Source organism: Tasmannia lanceolata, unplaced genomic scaffold (genome assembly GCF_043159265.1).
Source record: "Tasmannia lanceolata isolate RefF3 unplaced genomic scaffold, GAP_Taslan_0.1 ptg000013l, whole genome shotgun sequence".
Classification (NCBI taxonomy): domain Eukaryota; kingdom Viridiplantae; phylum Streptophyta; class Magnoliopsida; order Canellales; family Winteraceae; genus Tasmannia; species Tasmannia lanceolata.
Genome location: NW_027518690.1, coordinates 13,186,968 through 13,210,410, shown reverse-complemented (window position 1 = coordinate 13,210,410; position 23,443 = coordinate 13,186,968). Strand labels below are relative to the sequence as shown.

The window sequence follows — 23,443 nt, the reverse complement described above, 5'->3', positions numbered from 1 at the left end:
ATCCGACTCTCACAACCAAATCCTATAGTCCTTGCCTTTTCTTTGATGTTAAACAAGGCCAACTCTATCAATCTCTCTAAAAAAAAATCATATCGTAGTGAAGGTTCCAAACCGCCGTGTTATTCTGCTTAACAAAGTGATCTTTCACGGTGGCAAAACAATTAGAGCAATCCTGACTTAATCAGAAAATTCCTCCCGAAGAGCATTAGATCCAAAACAATGATCGATCTATCCAGAATATGATTCTACTACCATTCCCAACTATGAACCGGTTACCTCTCTAGAACTGGGGCTAGATCTTAGTAATGTCCCTCCATACCGTAATGCTTTTCCAAATGAAGTTATCCAAGGACGTACATCCCCCAAAATCCGACCCATACTCCACAATCACTTCCCTCCAAATCAGGTTGGTTTCCTCTCCAAATCTCCAAAGCCACTTACCGAGCAGCGCATTGTTGACATATTTGAGGTTTGTGTATGCCAATCCCCACTTTATTTTTTGGGTCACCCACGTCTTCCCAACGTACTAGGTGGACTATATCCTCTAAGCCATTCTACAAAAAATTCTTCTGAATTTTATCCAATCTATAATTTATAGATACAGAGCAGCAAAACAAGGAGAAGTAATACGACGGAAGATTAGCAAAAATCACCTTAACTAGTGTAATACGCCCTCCAAGAGAAAGCAAATTCTTCTTCCAGGTAGATAACCTCCTCTTCACTCTTCCAATCAATGGATCCCACAAGTTTTCGAAGGTCAACCAAAGCATAACGGCAATCCCAAACATGAGTTGAGTAAAAAAAACCCAGACTGCATCCCAAAGTTCTAGCAAAGCCAGTCTCTTCTAAATTAATCCCTATCGAGACTGATTTAGAGAATTTAACACATTGACCCAAAAAAGAGCAATAAAGTATCATCTGCATACTGTAGATGAAAATTTTCAGTACCCTCAATCAGTCAATCCCTTAATCAACTTAAGACTCCGGTCATTATCCAAAAGCTTGCTTAATGTTTCCGCTAAAGTAGAAAAGGAAAGCAGAGAGTAGCGAATACCTCTAAATGTCTTAGAGAAAACCTTGAGGCAACCGATTGAATAACACCAAGCACAAAGTAAGGATATGCAACTGCCGCCGAGCACCAAGTAAAGAAGACGCAACTACTCGTCTATCTCTCCATCGCAAACCAAAGCCCATCATGCTCATAATATGGTCTAGGCAGCTCCGTTCCACCATATGTTAAACCTTTTCCATATCAATCTTACACAACACGCCTTTGATTATGCTTTTGTTGTAATAGACAATGCATTCACTAGCAACCAAAGCACCATCTAAGATATGTCTAACGACAATGAACACACACTGCTTTTTTGAAACAAATCCCCCAAAGACCTTTCACAGTCTATTTTCCAAAATGGCAAAATCTAATATCTCCTTCCTACGAGACTGATGGGATGCTAGTTACCATTTACCCAAGTCTATCAGCATCATCCTTTTGGGGGATAATCAAAATAAAAGGAGGCCCAATGCCCCCATCTAACTGTAAGCTTTCAGTAAATTCATCAAAGAAAGACATACTGTCACCTTTAATGAACTCCCAGCACCTGTGGAAAAATGCCAAGCAGAGGCCATCGGGACACGGAGCTTTGTCACCTCTGAGGAGGGAAAAAAGAGTCACTCTAGCTTCCACCTCATTAAACTGTCTCTCAAGATCGCAACAAGCCGCCACCTCCAATTTGAAGAAGTCGATCTCAAGGAGCGCATGGTGTCTATACTCTATGATGCGCATTGTAGGCCCAATAAGTAGCATATTTGCCCATTAGAACTTTTAGGATTTTTATTTCCATGTCATTTAGTTTCTAGGATTTTTATTTCCATGTTTTAGTTTTTAGGGGATTTTATTTTCCATGTTATTTTAAGGGAAATGATATTTCCACTACCGTATTTTGATGGTCGCACTCCTCACTTTATTAAAAAGTACGGTATGGCCCGAACCATAGGATGATCCAAACCGTCCATTAGATGGGCCACAGCCTAAATAGGTTGTGCCCCCAAAAATCATTTCCATAGGTTGATCCTAACCCTCATAGCTATATAGGGACTGAATATTAGATCGGAGGGTTAGGATCAACCCTCTAATATTCAGTCCCTATATAGATGGGAGGGTTAGGATCAACCTATGGAAATAATTATTGGGGCACAACCTATTTAGGTTGTGGCCCATCTAATGGACGGTTTGGATCATCCTATGGTGCGGGCCATACCGTACTTTTTAATAAAGTGAGGAGTGCGATCATCAAATACGGTAGTGGAAATATCATTTCCCTATTTTAATTGCCTATATATAGGCCTCATTGTATTAGGGTTTTTAGATTTGATGATGAATTCATAAATTGAGACAGAGTTTCTCCCCTATCCCGCTTCATATCATTTCCCTATTTTAATTGCCTATATATAGGCCTCATTGTATTAGGGTTTTTAGATTTGATGATGAATTCATAAATTGAGACAGAGTTTCTCCCCTATCCCGCTTCTTCCCTTTCTCTTCTTCTATTTTTCTTCTCTTCCTCTTCTTCTCCCGTTTTCCCCTCTATCTTCTATTTCTCCCTCCCTGGATCACATCACTCTATAGTCCGCATGATAAAGCTTCTGATAAAAGGAGATAACCTCCTCGATGATAATGCCTTTCCAAATGAAGTTATCCAAGGACGTCCATCCCCCAAAATCTGACCCATACTCCACAATCACCTCCCTCCAAATCAGGTTGGTTTCCTCTCCAAATCTCCAAAGCCACTTAGCAAGCAACGCATTGTTGACATATTTGAGGTTTGTGTATACCAATCCCCGCTTCATTTTTTGGGTGACGCACCTCTTCCCAACATACTAAGTGGACTATATCCTCTAAGTCATTCTACAAAAAATTCTTCTGAATTTTATCCAATATATAATTTATAAATACAGAGCAGCAAAACAAGGAGAAGTAATACGACGGAAGATTAGCAAAAATCACCTTAACTAGTGTAATACGCCCTCCAAGAGAAAGCAAATTCTTCTTCCACGTAGAAAACCTCCTCTCCACTCTTCCAATCAATGGGTCCCGCGAGTTCTTTGAAGGTCAACCAAAGTATAACGGCAATCCCAAACATAAGTTGAGTAAAAAAAACCCAGACTGCATCCCAAAGTTCTAGCAAAGCCAGTCTCTTCTAAATTAATCCCTATCGAGACTGATTTAGACAACTTAACACATTGACCCAAAAAGAAAAGGCAATAAAGTATCATCTGCATGTTGTAGATGAAAATTTCCAGTATCCTCAAGCCCTCAATCAACTTAAGACTCCTCTCATTATCCAAAAGCTTGCTTAATGTTTCTGCTAAAGTAGAATAGGAAAGCATAGAGTGGGCCCAGATGAATACCTCTAGACGTCTTGAGAAAACCTTGGGCGACCGATTGAATAACACCGAGCACGAAGTAAAGGAGACGCAACTGCCGCCGAGCACCAAGTAAAGAAGATGCAACTACTCATCCATCTCTCCATCGCAAACCAAAGCCCATCATGCTCATAATACAGTCTAAGGCAGCTCTGTTCCATCTTATCTTAAACCTTTTCCATATCAATTTTACACAACACGCCTTTCATTATGCTTTTGTTGTAATAGACAATGCATTCACTAGCAACAAAGCACCATCTAAGATATGTCTGACGACAATGAAAACACACTGCTTTTTTGAAACAAATCCCCCTAAGACCTTTCACAGTCTATTTTCCAAAATGGCAAAACACTAATATATGCTCCCTACGATACTGATGGGATGGTAGTTAACATTTACCAAGTCTATCAGCATCATCCTTTTGGGGGATAATCAAAATAAAAGAAGGCCCAATGCTCCCATCTAACTGTAAGCCTTCAGTAAATTCATCAAAGAAAGATATCCTTTAATGAACTCCCAGAACCTGTGGGAAAATGCCAAGCAGAAGCCACGGGGACACGGAGCTTTGTCACCTATGATGCGTATAGTAGCCCAATAAGTGGCATATTTGCCCATTAGAACTTTTAGGATTTTTATTTCCATGTCATTTAGTTTCTAGGATTTTTATTTCCTTGTTTTCGTTTTTCGGGGATTTCATTTTCCATGTTATTTTATTTCCAGGTTATTTTAGTTGCCTATATATAGGCCTCATGTATTAGGGTTTTTAGATTTTGATGATGAATTAATGAATTGAGACAGAGTTTCTCGAGTTTCTCCCCTGTCCCTCTTCTTCTTCCCTTTATCTTCTTCTCTTCTTCTATTTTTCTTCTCTTCCTCTTCTTCTCCCGTTTCCCCCTCTATCTTCTATTTCTCCCTCCCTAGATCACATCACTCTATAGTCCGCATGATAAAGCTTCTGATAAAAAGGAGATAAACTCCTTGATGATGTTATCCTTATCCTCTGTTATCGCTCCCGTTAATCACCAACAAATGAATTTTGTTTTCTTCTCCTGGCACTAGCAATACCATAGAAATAAGCAATGTTCCTATCCCCTTCCATCAACCATTTGACTCTGGATCATTGCCTCCATGTAAGTTCCTCTTAAATCATTCTACTAAACTCAACCTTTAAAGACACCCTATCTAGAAGTTCACTTTCCGAAAGAGGTTCATGCTCTTCTTTGCAGCCAGGATCCCCAATTTCCTTTAGCAGACATCTTTTTTGCCCCCACTCCCCCCCCTCCCCCCAACATAAACCCCTCTCCTCTCTATCCCTTCACTGATCTTGGGATTGTAGGATAGCCATTCAATATTCATCATAGTTCTTATGTGTTTATGCACATATTATATTTGATTAGGACAACAAAGGTCATAAATAACAATCAATGCAAATAAGTAAAATGAATATCCACATAAATGAGTTTACAAAATTTGTTCATGTAAAATTACTGAAAGGCCACACCAAAGTCTAACAAAAATGAAATCAAGCTAGATAAGAAGGCTTTTTGTAAGTATACATATCGGGTCATGAATATATTGAAGGGGAAGAAAGATCAACCTTGAGAATGACCAATATGGTACTACGAGAGGCCACAGTTGGAAAGCAAGGATTTCAAGTGCATTGGCCTACAGATGATACTGATAAATCCAATGTCTTGGGATTTATTATCCTAGAAATTAATTTCTTTTTTATTATTATTTGAGAGGAAAATGTAGGCCGGTATATCAGATAAATTTGCCGAACTTTTGCTAATGCATGTGATGCTGCCAACTAGTTCTCAATTGGAATCTTATGGCGATCAAAGTTCATATATCCTAATAGCTAGGGGTTGATATCAAGATAACTGATGAGGAATTTGTGACGGCTACAGACTTTCACTCTCATCCAACGGTTCCCATGTCATCACCTTCCTTGGGAGGAATTATGGTCCTGATCCTTTCGATCTACCTACAAGCTTTTGTACGTTCTTTCCATCTGAAAAAGGCCAGAAATCCCACTCTCTTATAGCTTCTTCCACCACCAGTATAGGGTCATCCTCGAACTCCCTACAAACCCCGACCAAATGCCACCGTTCGCCTACCTTCAGCCTCACTGATTATCTGAGCCCCAATCCGTTGTGAATATTTGTGCTCCGGTAAATTCCATACTGGTTCCATTTGTAGTGGCGATCTCCTACTATAGACCTTGATTTCATGATGTTTGATGGATTATTGAGGGAAATAATGAAGTGATCAAGTGAATAAGGATATGGAAACATTGACTGTCCATCAACATAGGTCAGCTCCCAAAAAGGTCAAGTCAACAATGCAAATCCATGAAGTCCGAATGCATGATTCCCAATCCATTGGATAAAAAATTCCCCTCTAAACTGCACCAATTATACCCATAATAAATGGCCTAACACCTCCATCGTGAGGCCCAACACTCTCATCAATCACAATGAGATAATGATAATAACAGTCTTTAAAATAGCCTCAACACAAGATAATCAAGTGTGCATGTGGGGAAGTTTATTATAATCCATGCCAATAAAGAGGATAGCTTCCCATCAAAGTCACTAAATAAAGGATTACAATCACCTTCATACGGATGACATAGGTTGTCATCATCAACCACAAGAATCTATTGTTGGGTATTTTCAAAAGGTAACAATGCAAGATCATCGAATGTGTATGTTTAACAGATCTAGAATTGCATCCTAATCAATGTCCATGATGAAGAGTACTGGATTTTTTTGTATTGCATTAAGAATATACATAATGTTAGTGAGAAAATCAGGTCTTAAGCATTGCGTCATTTGATGAGATCTTCATGAGCGTTATTTCTGCCATGCATCCAATGTGCTGTATCCATAACTTGGCTTGCTTTCCCTCTCAGTCACTACCTTCAAATTTTTGTGGAACTGTTAAGACTTCAGACATTTAATTTGTAATGTGTACATTATCTGATGCTTTGATGCACATATTACACATTTCTCTACCTCTACAGAAGGCCTATTTTCAGGAGCCCATGTTCTTATCCATTGTGGTTCTCCATTACATTCATATGAAATTCTATTTAATGTGTTATATCTTCTTCCCTAGTTTGTTCAATTATTCAACATTTTACCTTAATCTAATTTCAGCGTAAATGGTACCTACATGGGTTTTTACATGAAAATAAAACACATAACTCCATGAAAAAAAATGCATAAGTAAAGTATATAATCATATAAGATCATGTGAATGACTTCCACACAAGATGAAGATAAGTACAGGCAACAATGCCCGAGTACACCTCATGTCTGTGGATGTGCATAACAGTTTCATTGAAGAAAAGCATAAAAATTAGGAACAGCCACATACTGTATTTTTTCAAGATTTGTGAGTAAGATTGCTTACCACGTCCCAGAACTCCAATGTAGCAATGAATATCGCCATCACAGGTAAATCTGTATATCATTTCAGCCCTCAAATTTTGCAAAAAATATATTATGAAAATATATGTCGGCTGACTGAATCAGACCATGACTCTGAAACAAATCTCAATTGAGAAAAATGTAACCTAACTGAGTTAGTCAGAAATTGATTTTCCATACACTGCCCATAATTCCTCCCCATCGAATATTCTAAAAAGTAAAAACAGATGCAACATTGCTTGAGACCACAAACTAAAAGTTATATGGATGAGTGCTGGGAAGTAAGAATAAGTACTAATTTCCACATCTACGAAATCCAACAACCCACTATTCATGTGCTCCCAGGAGCATCATTTCCTGTAGTTGGCTTGCGGTTCAGATAACGAATGACAGCATCTTCAACCCTATTAAAGTCCAGCAAGAAAGGAAACTTTGTTAGTAACAGCATCCATATGAAGGACCTATCGCATTTCCCCAACCAAGCCAGGTTAAAACAAAAGGAACAAAAACAAAAACAAACAAACAAATAAATAAATAAAATCATTACTAGGATACATTAAAGTTGAAGAAATAGAGAGGCTTACCATGGTTGGTTGTAAAAGTCTGAACGGCGTTCTTTTTCAGAATTACGACTTGCCTCACCAGCAACAAGTTTCAGGTCCCTACTTTGTGAACCAATCAAGGCATTAATAAACTCAACTGGAGACTGACTAAACCCAAGAAAGAAGGCTCTCCTCCTACGATGTTCATGAATCTTTTTTATAGCAATACTAATTGCTTCATCACAGGCATCAATCTCTTTGTGTTTCTCTGTATTAGAAAGGAAGACTGACATTTCTTTCTGTAATGGGAAAGGTACATCAACTAGTACATCATAGCAGGAATTGCCAACTGGACTGCTCCCCGACAGCGTGATCTTATGCTCCAAATGTATTGGTACAGGAGGAAACAAATGCTGAGAGATTTTGTGCGAAACCATGGAAAACTTCATCTTCTCTTCTCCAAACACTTTACGTAGAGGTTGGTCGCAAACAAAATATGAAGGATCCGCGGGGTTTTGCAATTTCCTTGCCTTCACATAGTGCCAAATCGCAGCTATGATTCTAGGGCGTGTATCAAACTCGATGCCAAGAACTTCAATCAAAGCAGGTGACAATTTGAATTTCTCAGGAACATAATTCATTTCAAGACGTATAGTCACAGTGAATTCCTTATCACCTTTTCTTTTAATCTCGAACCCCTCATGTGGTGCTGATGAGCGAGCATTCTCCCATATAATTGTAGGGTTTTCAGGATACAAAATCGGGTCAAGTGTGACGATAATCCTCTTGAAGAAAGAAGAGAATTTCGGGTATAAAGGACTTGGTTTCGGAATCCCTCCTGAAGGATCATGATCAGCAACATCTTCCATTAACCGGCCAATTATTTTCAGACACCAAGATGGGGGTTCTGAGTTCTGCTTTTCGGGAATTGTGCGAGTCTGGTTAGAGAAAGTATTGAAAACGTAGATTCGAAGGGTTTTCTGAATACAAGGTGGGTTCTTCAAAGACTCTTGTATGTCGATTTTCTTTCTTGAAAGAGCTGCGTCAACCCTAGCCTCAAACTCTAGCAACTGTGTATATAAGGCAGATTCTGGCAGAAGTGCGGCCACCCTATCAGGAAGCTGCTTCTCGGGAAGCTTTCGCTTCTTCCTCCGTGCGGCCGGGGTTAATTCAGTGGTTTTGAAGAGAGAAGCTGTGCTGGTATTGACAAGGCCGGAGGGCCGTGGTGGGGGTTTCTGTGGAATGCGTTTCGCACTTGCAGTGCTAGGTGTGGAGAGGGATGGTGATGAGGCAACAATGTGCCCATGCCCAGGGGTTAGGTTTAGGGTTTGGGTTTGAGCCTGTAACTGAGCTTGAAATTGAGCATGTGCTGATTGGGATTGGAAAGGAGCCTGAAACTGAGATTGAAAGTGAGAAGTGCTTTGAGGCTGACCTTGTGATTGAGATTGAAGATGAGATAACTGGCTCATAGAGGGTGAAACCATACTGGCATTACCCAGAGGAGAATTACCCCCAACAGTTCTGCCCTGAATATTGTTATTGGCCGCCATTGATATCTAACAGACCGACATCTACAAACTACAGAGCATTCCCAGCCCAAAACCCTAATCTCAGTTACAGCCCTTTCTGTTTTGAAGCAAAACCTCGATCCAAAACCCTAACATATAAAAACTAGATAGCATTCACAACCCAAAACCCTAATCTCAGTTAAAACCCTTGCTGTTTTGAAGCAAAACCTCGATCCAAAACCCTAACATCTACAAACTACAGAGCATTCCCAACCCAAAACCCTAATCTCAGTTAAAGCCCTTTCTGTTTTGGAGCAAACCCTCGATCCAAAACCCTAACATCTACAAACTACAGAGCATTCAAAACCCAAAACCCTAATCTCATTTCGAGCACTTTCCGCTTTGAAGCAAACCCTCGATATGTAACGACCACTTTTTGACCCTTTCTCTCGTTCCCTTAAATTTTGAATTTTAGACCTTTAGATCGTATATCGAGGATCGAGATCGAGATCCACTTTAGACCAACCCTTGATCCCGAAATTGTCTTATTCATCCTTGATCTACTTAGATCAATCGGTCTAAACATCAATGGCTCTTATTAATCTATTACATACTTGTCTCGGTAGCTTGGGGATTAAGTTTTCCGCGGAATAAGAAATCATTTGAAACATATTAAATAAGAAAAAAGGTCATATTAGGGGAAACCTACCTTCATTAAATGAAAATCTAGTAAAATATAAAGAAATGATGAGATAAATAAGATAGGTTGGAGATTTGATCTCCACTTTTGAGAGAGATCTTGCACACCTCTTTTGGTGGGATAGATTCATTCACTTAAAATTCAAATTCCCTAATTAGTAGCAAATTACTTTGTGGAAAAGATCTTGTAGTTATAAGATTTGGCAACTTACCTTTATTGCTAAACTCTTTTGATGGGATAAATTGATTCACTTAAAATTCAAATCCCCTAATTAGTAGCAAATTACTTTATGGAAAAGATCTTGTAGTTATAAGATTAGGCAACTTACCTTTATTGATAAACTCTTTTGGTGGGATAGATTGATTCACTTCAAATTCAAATTCCCTAATTAGTAGCAAATTACTTTATGGAAAAGATCTTGTAGTTACAAAAAGGAAGGAATATAGGTGAATCCCCCATATCATGCAAAAAAAAAAAAAAAAAAAACCCACACCCCACTCGAGAAGAAAGAGAAGTCTTGTAGATCCTTAACAGAAGAATTCACTTCCTTGTACTTTTCGTGACTAAATAAGTAAGTACCCTTATTACCTTCCTTGTCTTATTGTGTTTTCTCTTGTTCCCAAAATGGACTAGATTTAACGATGTAATGGGTAGTTTTCCTTGGTCCCGAAACGGACCAGATTTAACACTGCTTTTGTGTGTTATTCTTGGTCCCAAAATGGACCAAATTAAGCGTTGTTTTGTATGTTGTTCTCGGTCCCAAAACAGGACAGCAACTTAATGTCTTCGCGTATGTATTTTCCGTCCCAAAAAGGGACAACAACTTAATGTTTTCGTGTATGTATTTTCTGTTGCAAAACAGGACAGCAACTTAATGTTTTCGCATATGTATTTTCCGTCCCAAAACAGGACAACAACTTAATATTTTCGCGTATGGATTTTCCGTCCCAAGATGGGATAGCAACTTAATGTTTTCGCGTATGTTTTTTCCGTCCCAAAACGGGACATCAACTTAATGTTTTCGCGTATGTATTTTCCGTCCCAAAATGGGACAGCAACTTAATGTTTTCGCGTATGTATTTTTCCGTCCCAAAATGGGACAGCAACTTAATGTTTTCGCGTATGTATTTTCCATCCCAAAATGGGACAACAACTTAATTTTTTGCGTATGTGTTTTCCGTCCCAAAGTAGGACAGCAACATAATGATTTGTAGTGTGTGTTTTGTAACCCCAAAACAGGACAGCAATAAGGTATTTGATGTGTATATTTTCCGGCCCAAAAACAGGGCAGCGATAGAGTCTTTCATGACTGTATTTCTATGCCTAAAACGGGACAACAGTATGGGTGAGCAATATGATGTTTTGATGTACGAGTTTTATGCCCTTAAACAGGGCAGCTATTAGTGTTTTTTAGTGTGACAGTATGCTCGAACAAGGCAGCAATATGGTGTAATTAAGAGTATGCGTGAGTCCCACTACGGGACAGGATCAAGATTAATTAGTGTACAAATTTTTAGCAACTTGAACCTAGTCTAAACTGTCATTCTCTACACTCAACTATGTGACTTCAGGATCGTTGCACTCTACTCTCTAACAAGAGCCATCTCATCCTATTGCGTTTGTAAGATTAAGGCAGGTGATAGCTAACTTTGCTCGTATGGCTTTCAATTCATGCAACAAGAATGGTGAAGTATTTAAATTTTTATGGTTTTCTAAGTTATTCTACGATAAATGAAATTTTGTCTCTTATATTACATGTGAAAATGGAATCTGATTTCTAATAAAGAATTATCAGTTTAATTGTATTTATCAATCAGATGGAATAACTGGGAAGCAGTATGGAAATATAAGAAATATCCAAAGAGGAAATGGGAAAGGGTGATGGGAAACCTTGAGTTATCCCCGTAATTAAAGGTATACAACTTAGGAGAAACCGTGCAACTCCTAGTTGATGTCGGAATCCTGCGGAGACCAAGAGTCCTTAGGCGGTATGATCTACCGTAATAAGTCCACGGGGAGTCGGCCGTGCCGGCAAGAGCAACAAGCTAGTGGGAGCTGGAGTGCCCTGGGTTTAAATGAAATTGTTATGATAAGAATGTGGTAGATTTATAATTGTTCCTATTGTTATTGAATTTTTCTCTTTCAGTTATTAGTACATTGTTCATTTTAAAATGATTTTTCTATTCAGTTGTAGAAGATTCAGTTGTAAAACATTATTCTGAAAAATTATAACTGTCTTATTTATTATATATGGATCTTGATCTGTTGTTTTAAATTGAACTCTCATTCTGGTTTAGTTTCTATCATCCTGCTGACCATATTTTTCTCCCCAGGACTAGAGAACCCTAACGAGAGTGCGTTTGTGCACGAGGATGTCTAGAAGATATGATGGTGAGAGCGAATAAGCTGAGAAGACGATACTTTTCGTCGATGTCTCGGTTTTAATTTAGATGGCCTAGTTGGACTCTATTTGGTTGAATAAATTATTGAAATGTTTATGTTATTGTAAGGAAACATTTCGGAAATAGAATAAGAGCGATGGTTGTTTAAACAAAAAAAATTTATGAGTATTTTGACAGGTGTTTGCTTGTAGCGATCCGGTCACGGGAATTGGGTCGTTACAGGATCCAAACATCAACAAACTACAGAGTATTCCCAACCCAAAACCCTAATCTTATTTAATGCACTTTCTGTTTTGAAGCAAACCCTAGATCCAAAACCCTAACATATAAAAACTAGATAGCATTCCCAACCCAAAACCCTAATCTCATTTAAAGCACTTTCTGCTTTAATGCGAACCATCAGTCCGTGTGAAAACCTAAAGAGAGCTAAAACCCTTGATGGAACCGTTTCAGTGAGAAAAGATGGAGGATTTTACAAACATAGAAACGGAGGTTATAATCTAGGGTTTGATTGGAAAAAAAAACTCATCATTTTCAAGGACCAATGTAGTGTTGGATTTTCGGATTCCATTGAGAGAGTGAGAGAGAAACAAATTTAAAAAAAACTTATGATTTTGATGTAACGATTGGAGTTCGTTGCGAACGTTTTCGGATTTAGAATTCTTTTCCAATGGCGAGAAATAGGTTACTTTTTAGGCTCATGGGAAGTTACAGAAATGCTTTATTTGTTTCTGTTTTACCCTTGCTTGGTTTGGATTGCAAGAAAAGAAATTTTTTTGGAAATTTTTTTTCATTCCATGGTTTAGAAGGAAATTACATGATTATGGTTAATTTATAGGGATAATATGATAAATAGAAGGTTTCTCTAAGGCCTTGTTTGGATTGCAAGAAAAATATTTGTGACGGAATTTATTTATTTTTATTTGGAAATTTTTTTCTTTCCGTGATTTAGAAGGAAGTTATCGATTATGGTTAATTTAAAGGGATACTATCATAATTTGAAGGTCAAATTTATATTTTTCGTGTGTTAAAAAGTAGGAAATTTTGGAAAAAAAAATCCTTTCGTAACTTTTCCCAGTACTTCTTGCAATCCGGATAAGTAAAAATTGAATGGGTTTGATTTAAGATAAGTTTTTCAGTGTGTAAAAAATGGGAAGTGATAAATGCGCCCCTTTTCATCACTTCGGACACCCAATTGCAGTGTACATGGCAATCAGGTTAGTCGAATCCTTCCCATGTGAAGTACATCAGCCCCTCTGCGGGCATAGATACACTGCAGCTAGGTGTCCCAAGTAATGAATTGGGGCACATTTATCACTTCCCTAAAAAAAGTAGGGAAATGATTTCAGTACTACAATGTTTTGATAAACATGTGCTCCACTTGTTTGTCGTGTAGTATTTAAAAGGGTTATAAGAGCTTTTTGAGAACCGTAATATCCTCTGACATCCCTTAAAATACTACACGACAAACAAGTGGAGCGCATGTTTATCAAAACACTGGAGCGCATAAATCATTTCCCAAAAAGTATCAGATTTAGAAACATTTTCCTTTCAGAGCTTTCCCAAAAAATCCTGCAAAACAAAGTTTTTGGAAAATAAAGATTTTCCAAAATATCCTTCTTTTCCGGTGTTTGATTACACATGGAAAACTGTAACTTAAACCACCGCAGTGAAGATTTTATTTAGAGGGACATGTGATTTATATTGTTATCACTTAAATTTATCATTTCAATCTTATCTCTGGAAACAAAAATAAATTTTAGGTACAAAAATTTCCACCGAAAATATTTTTTCCTAAACATGCTTTGATATGTGGAAAAAGAAAATTATGGAAAATACTTTTATGAACTTTTTTCTTGGCTTTTTTTTTTCTAATGTTTGGTTTACATCCTTGGGTTTTTAAAATTTTAAAATACATTGTTTGGGAGTTATGTTCCATTTTCGAGAAACCAATAATTTCTTTAACCAAACTTGAACTCCTGGTTTCCTCACTTGCTGGCGACGCCAAGCAGCAATAGGAGCTGACATCTTTGTCTTCTTCATCTTGTTATTTAAAACATTACTTGAATGATCCCATTGGATCTTTGGCATTGAAAACAAAGAAAAATTCAATACTAATGAGATGGGTTAGAATTACCTTGTGCCATGGCTTCTCCTTAGATGTGTGTACTCCGACGATCCTTGTAGCTTTTCCGAGCACCGAATAGGCTCATTAACACCCCTTAGCTCTTCTCTTTTCTTCCTCACCACTAAGCTTAATGGGAAGCCTTACTTTTAGTGAATTCTCTCAAGGGAAGAGCTCACTTGTTTGTGCTAATGAAAAGAGGGACCAAGGGTCTCCTTATATAGGTAAAAGTCCCCATAAAACTTCCTAAATTCGCCCAATTCATTTTGGCTCTTTTCCATGAATATAAAAAGTGTAATTTGAGTCACTTTCTTTTCCAAATATTGCTAAACATGAAGTATTGCTAAAACACGATGAAAGGTTGCTTGAATGCAAAGCCACAACCTTAGTTTGGCAACTCTAGAACATTCAATGATATTCTAGAATTCCAATCTTAAATAGAAACTCCATATTTGGAAACTCAAATATGTGGAAACGTCCAACACATCAACGGGCATTGCCGTATTCCCTCTTTACAATTATGATCATCCTAGAGAAAAAACATAAGAAGAACTCAAAACACATCTTCCAAGCTGTTTGAAGAGAATATGGGGGCAGATGTTCTTTTTGTGCAAGTGGAAGTAGCTTGTTTTTGTATAAACTTTGAAAATGGACACCATGGGAAGATGGTTTTTTCCCCAAGGTCCAAACATGCAAAATGGGAAGTTTTTCAATGTTTGGATGGGATTATTAGTTCAGAATTTAGAGTTCTCGCATTAAACTTTCCGCAAAAGATATGGAGAGAAGAAAACCTAAGTAGACCTTCAATTTTTCTTTCTCATAATGTATAATGCCTATTTTTCGGGCATGATTCTTTGTTCCCTTTCTTAGCTTCTTCCTCACCTCACTATTTTCTTTGCAGACATCTTTGGTGGGGCCATAGGTGATGATGCATCGATTTCTATTTGTCTTCATCTTTTCTTCTTTTTTGCGTAGGTATTTTTGTGTCTTCCTTTTGTTGTTGGATGAAAAACCCTCCTTATGTGGCTTCCATTTCCAAAGTTTCTACAGAAATATAAGCTACTTCCAATCATTTAAAAAACAAAACCTGCTTCGACTCCAGAATACCCATCTTTTGATGGGACGCTTGGGATGAAAAACCTTCATTTTGCACCATGGATCCTAGAGAAAAACCATCACACATGATGTCTATTTCCAAAGTTTCTGCAGAGATAGAAGTTGCTTCCACTTCAGAAGAACCCGCACAAAAGGCCCGTCTTCTTTAAGAGGTGGGTTTCTCTTCACACCCAATTTTACTATTTTCTATGGCTTTGAACTTCTATTCTATGGACCTTTTGTAGCATGCTTGTACGGGTTTGCTTTTATGTTCTGGCCCACCATTTATAGCAATCGGCTTTACCAAAAGGATTTAGTTGAAGTGAATTAAACATGGGATTAAGGGAGACGTACCTATAACTTGGCTATGTAACACATGTAAGAAGTGGCTACTATTAAACTCTGCAACGTTGATGGAGTTGCTATTGAAGGAACAAGGACTATATGAAATAAAAAGCATTTTGGCGTCGTCCTTCAAATCTCTTCAAAAGGGTTGGAAGATGTGTTTTGAGATCTCCATATGTGTGTTTTCTAGGATGATCATAATTGCGAAGAGAGGAGATGGTGATTCCCGTCTGATGAAGAAGAAAAAAATGTTGGCTCCTGTTACTGTTACTGCTTAGCGTCATCGGCAACCGAGGAAACCATGGGTTTAAAGGTTTGGTTAAAGAAATTCATGGGTTCCTAGAAAACAAAACATGGGTTTCTGTAAAACACAACTTTACTCCCAAACAATATATTTTAAAATTCTAGAAAATTTAAAGATAAGAACAAAAAATCAGAAAAAATCATCGAAAGAATTATAAAAGTATTTCCCACAATTTTATCTTCCCTATATCCAAACATGCCCTTAAATTGTGATATTATAGTTTTTCAATGGAAAGGGGCACCAATTTGATGGGTCTGAATTCTAAATCACAGTTTAAAAACTTCCTATAAAATTCAAGTCACTTTTACCTTAGCTAAGTTCCTCTTCGACTCTAGTCATGCTAGGAAGCCTATAAAAGGGAAAAGTCCTCTCTTCCTACGTATGTAGAAAACAAGGCACCTAACCCAATAATCACCATACACCTTTTTTAAGGGGAGGTGATATTTACACCCCTTTTGATCACCAGGGACACCCAGCGCCAGTGTACGTGGCAATCAAACCCACTTGATTCTTTTGACGTAAAGTACATTAGCCCCCTTTAGTCATTGATACACTGGCACTGGGTGTCCCTAGTAATCGAAATGGGCGAAAATATCACTTCCCTTTTTATGGTAGATATAATCACCATGCAATAGCGCATTCTTCGTGTCCTTGTTATGTAGTGCTGCCTTGCTCTGACCATCTTGGGCACGGGCTGTCTCCCTTTTTTCTATCTCATTAATACATATCTTTTCTATTAAAAAAACCCAACAATCATCATACAGGAGCTATACAGTTGATGGAGACTATGGTGATTAATCTATTTGAAATTGTAACGACCCGATTTCCGTCGTGTCGCTACGAGCAAAAGAAAGTAAAAATCATGGAAATATTTTTATTTTTTTTTTATACAAGCATCAACGACGATCCCGATAGAATCTTATTACAACTTAAAAATGATACATGACGTAAGACGTCAAAATGCAAGGACTCCAGGAACGAACTCTCTGATCACACAGTCCCTTATCCCATGGTTCCTTCATTTGCAAATGCTCCGCCATCTAATGCCTCAACCCCTGTGGTGGAGGAATCAACGTCAAAGCAGGGTCATCCAAAGACCGAGCAAAGTAAAAGAGACAATAATAACAGTGCATACAATATAATCCACATCCTCAATAATGTCTAGAAACAATATAATAAAGATTACAATGCCCATGGCAATATAAATAAAAGGAATGACAATAATTTCAATGTATGCTATGCATGCAATAATTATGAGACAGCACATTCCCCAGGTACATCCGGCTTTTCCCCCAATTATTTTTCTGTCAGTTCTTTTCTGACTTTTTCATTTTATTTTATTTTTTTCTGCCGGTGTCCTTGCCGCACGGCTAACCACTACCCCTGTCTGAAGGTAGTGACGTTATGGACTTGGATTACGGTCTCGCATTTTGCCGAGCCGGGGATACTATCCCTCGGGGATACTTTCCCTTTTTGGTTGGTTTGCCAACGAAAGGCAGTACACGCTTCTCGCGTTGGCCTTTGGACCTTAGGTCCCAGGATGATTCCACCACACCCTTAAGTTCCCCTTCACTTTCCCCCATGTATGCAACATGTATGCAATTACTTACCTTTGCCTTTCTTCCTGCATTCATTTCAATTCATTTGATTCCAGCATTCATTTCAATTCATTTGATTCCAGGCAAGCGAGTATAAATTCACTAAGCAGGTATTTATCAGGCAATTTATAAGCAGAGCTACATTGCATAGACAATTATATTGAACACCATTACAAGACAAGGTCTAGCTGTCACCTGCCTTTTCTTATAGTCGCAGTAGGACGAGATGGCTCCTGTAGGCAAATAAGTGAAATAGGTCAACTTATTTTAGTCTAGGTCCTTTTAATATCACACAGACAACACTTGTCCTTTCTGTGTCCATTTATGTCCTAAAATAAGGTTCCCTGTGTTCACTATTCATGTGGGCCCCACATGCTACTATTCATGTGGGCCCCATCATGTCACTATTTATGTGGGCCCCGCATGTCACTATTTATGTGGGCCCCATCATGTCACTATTTATGTGGGCCCCATCATGTCACTATTCATTTCACCATAAGTTGATAAAGTTTACTTTACGGTTACTATGCTAGTATTTCACCGTTAAGTAAATAGGTGGTAGAACCAACCATTACTTTATCCATATAGGTGGTAAAACCAACCATTACTTCAAATAAAATATAGGTAGGTGGTAGAACCAACCATGAAAGAGATCATTAAATAATTTAGGTGGTAGAACCAACCATTGAAAGAGATCATTAAATAATTTAGGTGGTAGAACCAACCATGAAAGAGAGACTATTATAAAAGACTTACTTGGTAGTGGATTTTCTTTTTCCTTCTTCTCTCTCTCTCTTCCTCTTTCTCTTTCTTCTCTTCTCTTCCTCTCTCTCTCTCTCTTCTCTTCTCTTCTCTTCTCTTCTCCTTTTCTTCTCCTCCTCCTCCTCTATTTATAGACATTTTTTTGCATAGTACTTTTTGCATAGTAAAGACTATTTACTATTTTAAATTATTATTTCTGTCGGTCAATAGTATTTTTGCATAGTACTTTTGCATAGTAAAAACTATTTACTATTTTAAATTATTATTTTCGTCGGTTAACAGTATTTTGCATAGTTAATAATATTTTTTTATTATTAATTTTGTCGGTCAATAGTATTTTTGCATTTTTTTATTATTATTTTCGTCGGTGCGATGATATTTTCGTTTCCACTAGGGATGGGTCCCGCTGGTGGTAGGACCCGCTGGTCGTGGGGCCCGCTTGTGTGGGACCTACTTGTGTGGGACCTACTTGTGTGGGGCCCGCTGATGTGGGGCCCGCTGATGTGGGACCTGCGGGTGTGGGGCCCGCTGATGTGGGACCTACTGATGGTGGGACTCGTTTGTAAATAGTACTCGGTGGGTCCTACTGTGAATAATACTTTTAAATAGTGTATCTCAATAGTGAACTTGCATAGTATTTCTGCATAGTAATCTCGCATAGTGACTATTGTGAATAGTGACTATTGGAAATTTTTAACATATATATATATCTATTCCGTTTTTGTTGACATCTGGGGCGGTGGCTTAGTGGTAGGAAGCCGTTCAATCTTAGCTTAGACTTGGGTTCGAATCGTGTACGCCCCATTATGCCAGATGTCCTCATGCCCGATTAACTTGGGGAAAATGAGTAATGGCCGATGATTACCCACCTATGAGGCCATTTTTATATTTATATATATATATTTTTTTACCGGTTCTTACATTCTACCCCCCTTAAAAAAAATTTCGTCCCCGAAATTCCTACGCCCATAACCTAGATATCTTGATAATCAGAATCTCGACACATGATAATTTAAGATCATCTCCTTTACTTTGTAAATCTTAATTTTGATTAGAAATCAACGTCTTGTGAAATCCATTATAATCTGCACTGCCTCTTAAATACTACTAATCTTCTATTCTAGGCAGACATTTTACTCCTATGAATTCCCTTGTTTCCCATAATCCATAATTTATAAATAAGTTTTCTGACCTTCTGTTGCCCCATCCTGTACCTCGTTGTCATCGTTGATTAGGCCCCATCCTGTACCTCGTTGATTAGGGCGAAGAAACGCTTTTCAGTTCCTGGCTGTGCGTTCTTATCTTGGGTCAGAGGGCGGTACTGATTTCTTCTTCCCTGGTTCTGCTGATTGTTTGCACCGGTTGATATTGTGGCGGAGGTGGGCGGTTTTGGATGAAGGCTGGTGCCTTAGGGCAATCCCTTCTTCTCCAGCATTGCCCAACGTGAATCCTTCCACAGTGGGGGCACAAGTTCTTTGATGGTGGACCACTATCAATTTTTTTTTTTTTTCCAGTTTACCCTTGAAATGTGACACATCATATGTCACCTATTAGCTATCTAACCCTACTTAACGACACAACCCACAAGCACCAGGGTTTCCGTAAACCCGGGCTCTGATACCACAACTGTAACGACCCGATTTCCGTCGTGTCGCTACGAGCAAAAGAAAGTAAAAATCATGGAAATATTTTTATTTTTTTTTTATACAAGCATCAACGACGATCCCGATAGAATCTTATTACAACTTAAAAATGATACATGACGTAAGACGTCAAAATGCAAGGACTCCAGGAACGAACTCTCTGATCACACAGTCCCTTATCCCATGGTTCCTTCATTTGCAAATGCTCCGCCATCTAATGCCTCAACCCCTGTGGTGGAGGAATCAACGTCAAAGCAGGGTCATCCAAAGACCGAGCAAAGTAAAAGAGACAATAATAACAGTGCATACAATATAATCCACATCCTCAATAATGTCTAGAAACAATATAATAAAGATTACAATGCCCATGGCAATATAAATAAAAGGAATGACAATAATTTCAATGTATGCTATGCATGCAATAATTATGAGACAGCACATTCCCCAGGTACATCCGGCTTTTCCCCCAATTATTTTTCTGTCAGTTCTTTTCTGACTTTTTCATTTTATTTTATTTTTTTCTGCCGGTGTCCTTGCCGCACGGCTAACCACTACCCCTGTCTGAAGGTAGTGACGTTATGGACTTGGATTACGGTCTCGCATTTTGCCGAGCCGGGGATACTATCCCTCGGGGATACTTTCCCTTTTTGGTTGGTTTGCCAACGAAAGGCAGTACACGCTTCTCGCGTTGGCCTTTGGACCTTAGGTCCCAGGATGATTCCACCACACCCTTAAGTTCCCCTTCACTTTCCCCCATGTATGCAACATGTATGCAATTACTTACCTTTGCCTTTCTTCCTGCATTCATTTCAATTCATTTGATTCCAGCATTCATTTCAATTCATTTGATTCCAGGCAAGCGAGTATAAATTCACTAAGCAGGTATTTATCAGGCAATTTATAAGCAGAGCTACATTGCATAGACAATTATATTGAACACCATTACAAGACAAGGTCTAGCTGTCACCTGCCTTTTCTTATAGTCGCAGTAGGACGAGATGGCTCCTGTAGGCAAATAAGTGAAATAGGTCAACTTATTTTAGTCTAGGTCCTTTTAATATCACACAGACAACACTTGTCCTTTCTGTGTCCATTTATGTCCTAAAATAAGGTTCCCTGTGTTCACTATTCATGTGGGCCCCACATGCTACTATTCATGTGGGCCCCATCATGTCACTATTTATGTGGGCCCCGCATGTCACTATTTATGTGGGCCCCATCATGTCACTATTTATGTGGGCCCCATCATGTCACTATTCATTTCACCATAAGTTGATAAAGTTTACTTTACGGTTACTATGCTAGTATTTCACCGTTAAGTAAATAGGTGGTAGAACCAACCATTACTTTATCCATATAGGTGGTAAAACCAACCATTACTTCAAATAAAATATAGGTAGGTGGTAGAACCAACCATGAAAGAGATCATTAAATAATTTAGGTGGTAGAACCAACCATTGAAAGAGATCATTAAATAATTTAGGTGGTAGAACCAACCATGAAAGAGAGACTATTATAAAAGACTTACTTGGTAGTGGATTTTCTTTTTCCTTCTTCTCTCTCTCTTCCTCTTTCTCTTTCTTCTCTTCTCTTCCTCTCTCTCTCTCTTCTCTTCTCTTCTCTTCTCTTCTCCTTTTCTTCTCCTCCTCCTCCTCTATTTATAGACATTTTTTTGCATAGTACTTTTTGCATAGTAAAGACTATTTACTATTTTAAATTATTATTTCTGTCGGTCAATAGTATTTTTGCATAGTACTTTTGCATAGTAAAAACTATTTACTATTTTAAATTATTATTTTCGTCGGTTAACAGTATTTTGCATAGTTAATAATATTTTTTTATTATTAATTTTGTCGGTCAATAGTATTTTTGCATTTTTTTATTATTATTTTCGTCGGTGCGATGATATTTTCGTTTCCACTAGGGATGGGTCCCGCTGGTGGTAGGACCCGCTGGTCGTGGGGCCCGCTTGTGTGGGACCTACTTGTGTGGGACCTACTTGTGTGGGGCCCGCTGATGTGGGGCCCGCTGATGTGGGACCTGCGGGTGTGGGGCCCGCTGATGTGGGACCTACTGATGGTGGGACTCGTTTGTAAATAGTACTCGGTGGGTCCTACTGTGAATAATACTTTTAAATAGTGTATCTCAATAGTGAACTTGCATAGTATTTCTGCATAGTAATCTCGCATAGTGACTATTGTGAATAGTGACTATTGGAAATTTTTAACATATATATATATCTATTCCGTTTTTGTTGACATCTGGGGCGGTGGCTTAGTGGTAGGAAGCCGTTCAATCTTAGCTTAGACTTGGGTTCGAATCGTGTACGCCCCATTATGCCAGATGTCCTCATGCCCGATTAACTTGGGGAAAATGAGTAATGGCCGATGATTACCCACCTATGAGGCCATTTTTATATTTATATATATATATTTTTTTACCGGTTCTTACAGAAATGTTGTACGTTATTGTCTATATGCCAGAACTGGCAAACGGTGGGCAGGGCCGGGTTTCACCCCACGGGTCGGGCAAAAAATGACCCGGAATTTGACAGGTCGAAATTTGGTGCACCCCGACCCCACCCGTACCGGGCAGGTGGACCTGCGGGTTACCCGTTTTTTTTGTTTTTGCTGTTTTTATTCCCTCACAATAATAGGATGATCCAAGCCATCCATGTGATGCACCATAATGTACATAGGTTGTGTCCAAAAAATCATTTCCGTATGATGATCCCAGCCCTCTGATCTATGGAGGAAATGCATATTATTATTTATGGAAACCTCTATTGATTGGAAGGCTAGGATCATCCTATGGAAATGACTTTTGGTGGGTGACCTATTTACGGTGTGTTCCATCACATGGATGGTTTAGATCATCCAATGGTGTGGTCAGTACAGTACTCTCTAAAAATTATGGTACTATAAGGGCTTACACAATGTAAAATCTCAAACATTTGGGTTTTTACGGGCACTCGCAGATCCACCCGACCCGGGCCAGTTTTTATGGGTTGGTTCGGGCCTGGCCAAATTTTCAATGGGTCATGATTTAGTGAGCTGAACCCATAAATTACGGGCAGGCTGGGTGGACTCGCAGGACCGGGTCACTTTTTGGCAGGTCTAATGCCGGTTCCCTCGTATTGTCTTCCTCTTTCATATCCACATACGTCTTACAGAATTTCCTCTCATAACCTTTTGTTAAAATTGATGTAGATCACCCTCTATGTTTCTTTTGAGATGGGGGTTTCCCGTCTCAATCTCTTCCGCAACCAGAGTTTCTCTTTGAGTTGTCTTTTGAATTTATATTAACATTATTCCAGCCATAGCTTGTTGTTGTTACTGTTTGCGTTTAATTCAACAGGATGAAAAAAATACTTTGGCTTCTACATGTTGGAATGTGCGAAGGAAATATGTGGAAGGGGTAGAACCTAATGACCATATTCGGTTTTGCCAATCTGTCAAACCATCAAATCGTTTTTCGCTTCCTCCTCAACCATAGGCATTTTGAAAGAGAATACTTGATGCCCCCTTCGTGGTTGTCGGAGATCGTCAATTTTGC

General features: G+C 38.6%; 1 protein-coding gene across 1 annotated transcript; it reads right to left on the bottom strand.

Annotated features, from left to right (window-relative positions):
* Positions 1-6,879: 6,879 nt before the first annotated feature.
* On the bottom strand, positions 6,880-9,362 carry LOC143889834 (SWI/SNF complex component SNF12 homolog). The gene is made up of 2 exons (XM_077394198.1): positions 7,449-9,362; positions 6,880-7,268 (listed from the first exon to the last, which is right to left on the bottom strand). Exons 1-2 carry the CDS (start codon positions 8,954-8,956, stop codon positions 7,196-7,198), a joined length of 1,581 nt encoding a protein of 526 aa, XP_077250313.1. The 5' UTR covers positions 8,957-9,362; the 3' UTR covers positions 6,880-7,195.
* Between the last annotated feature and the right edge of the window lie 14,081 nt (positions 9,363-23,443).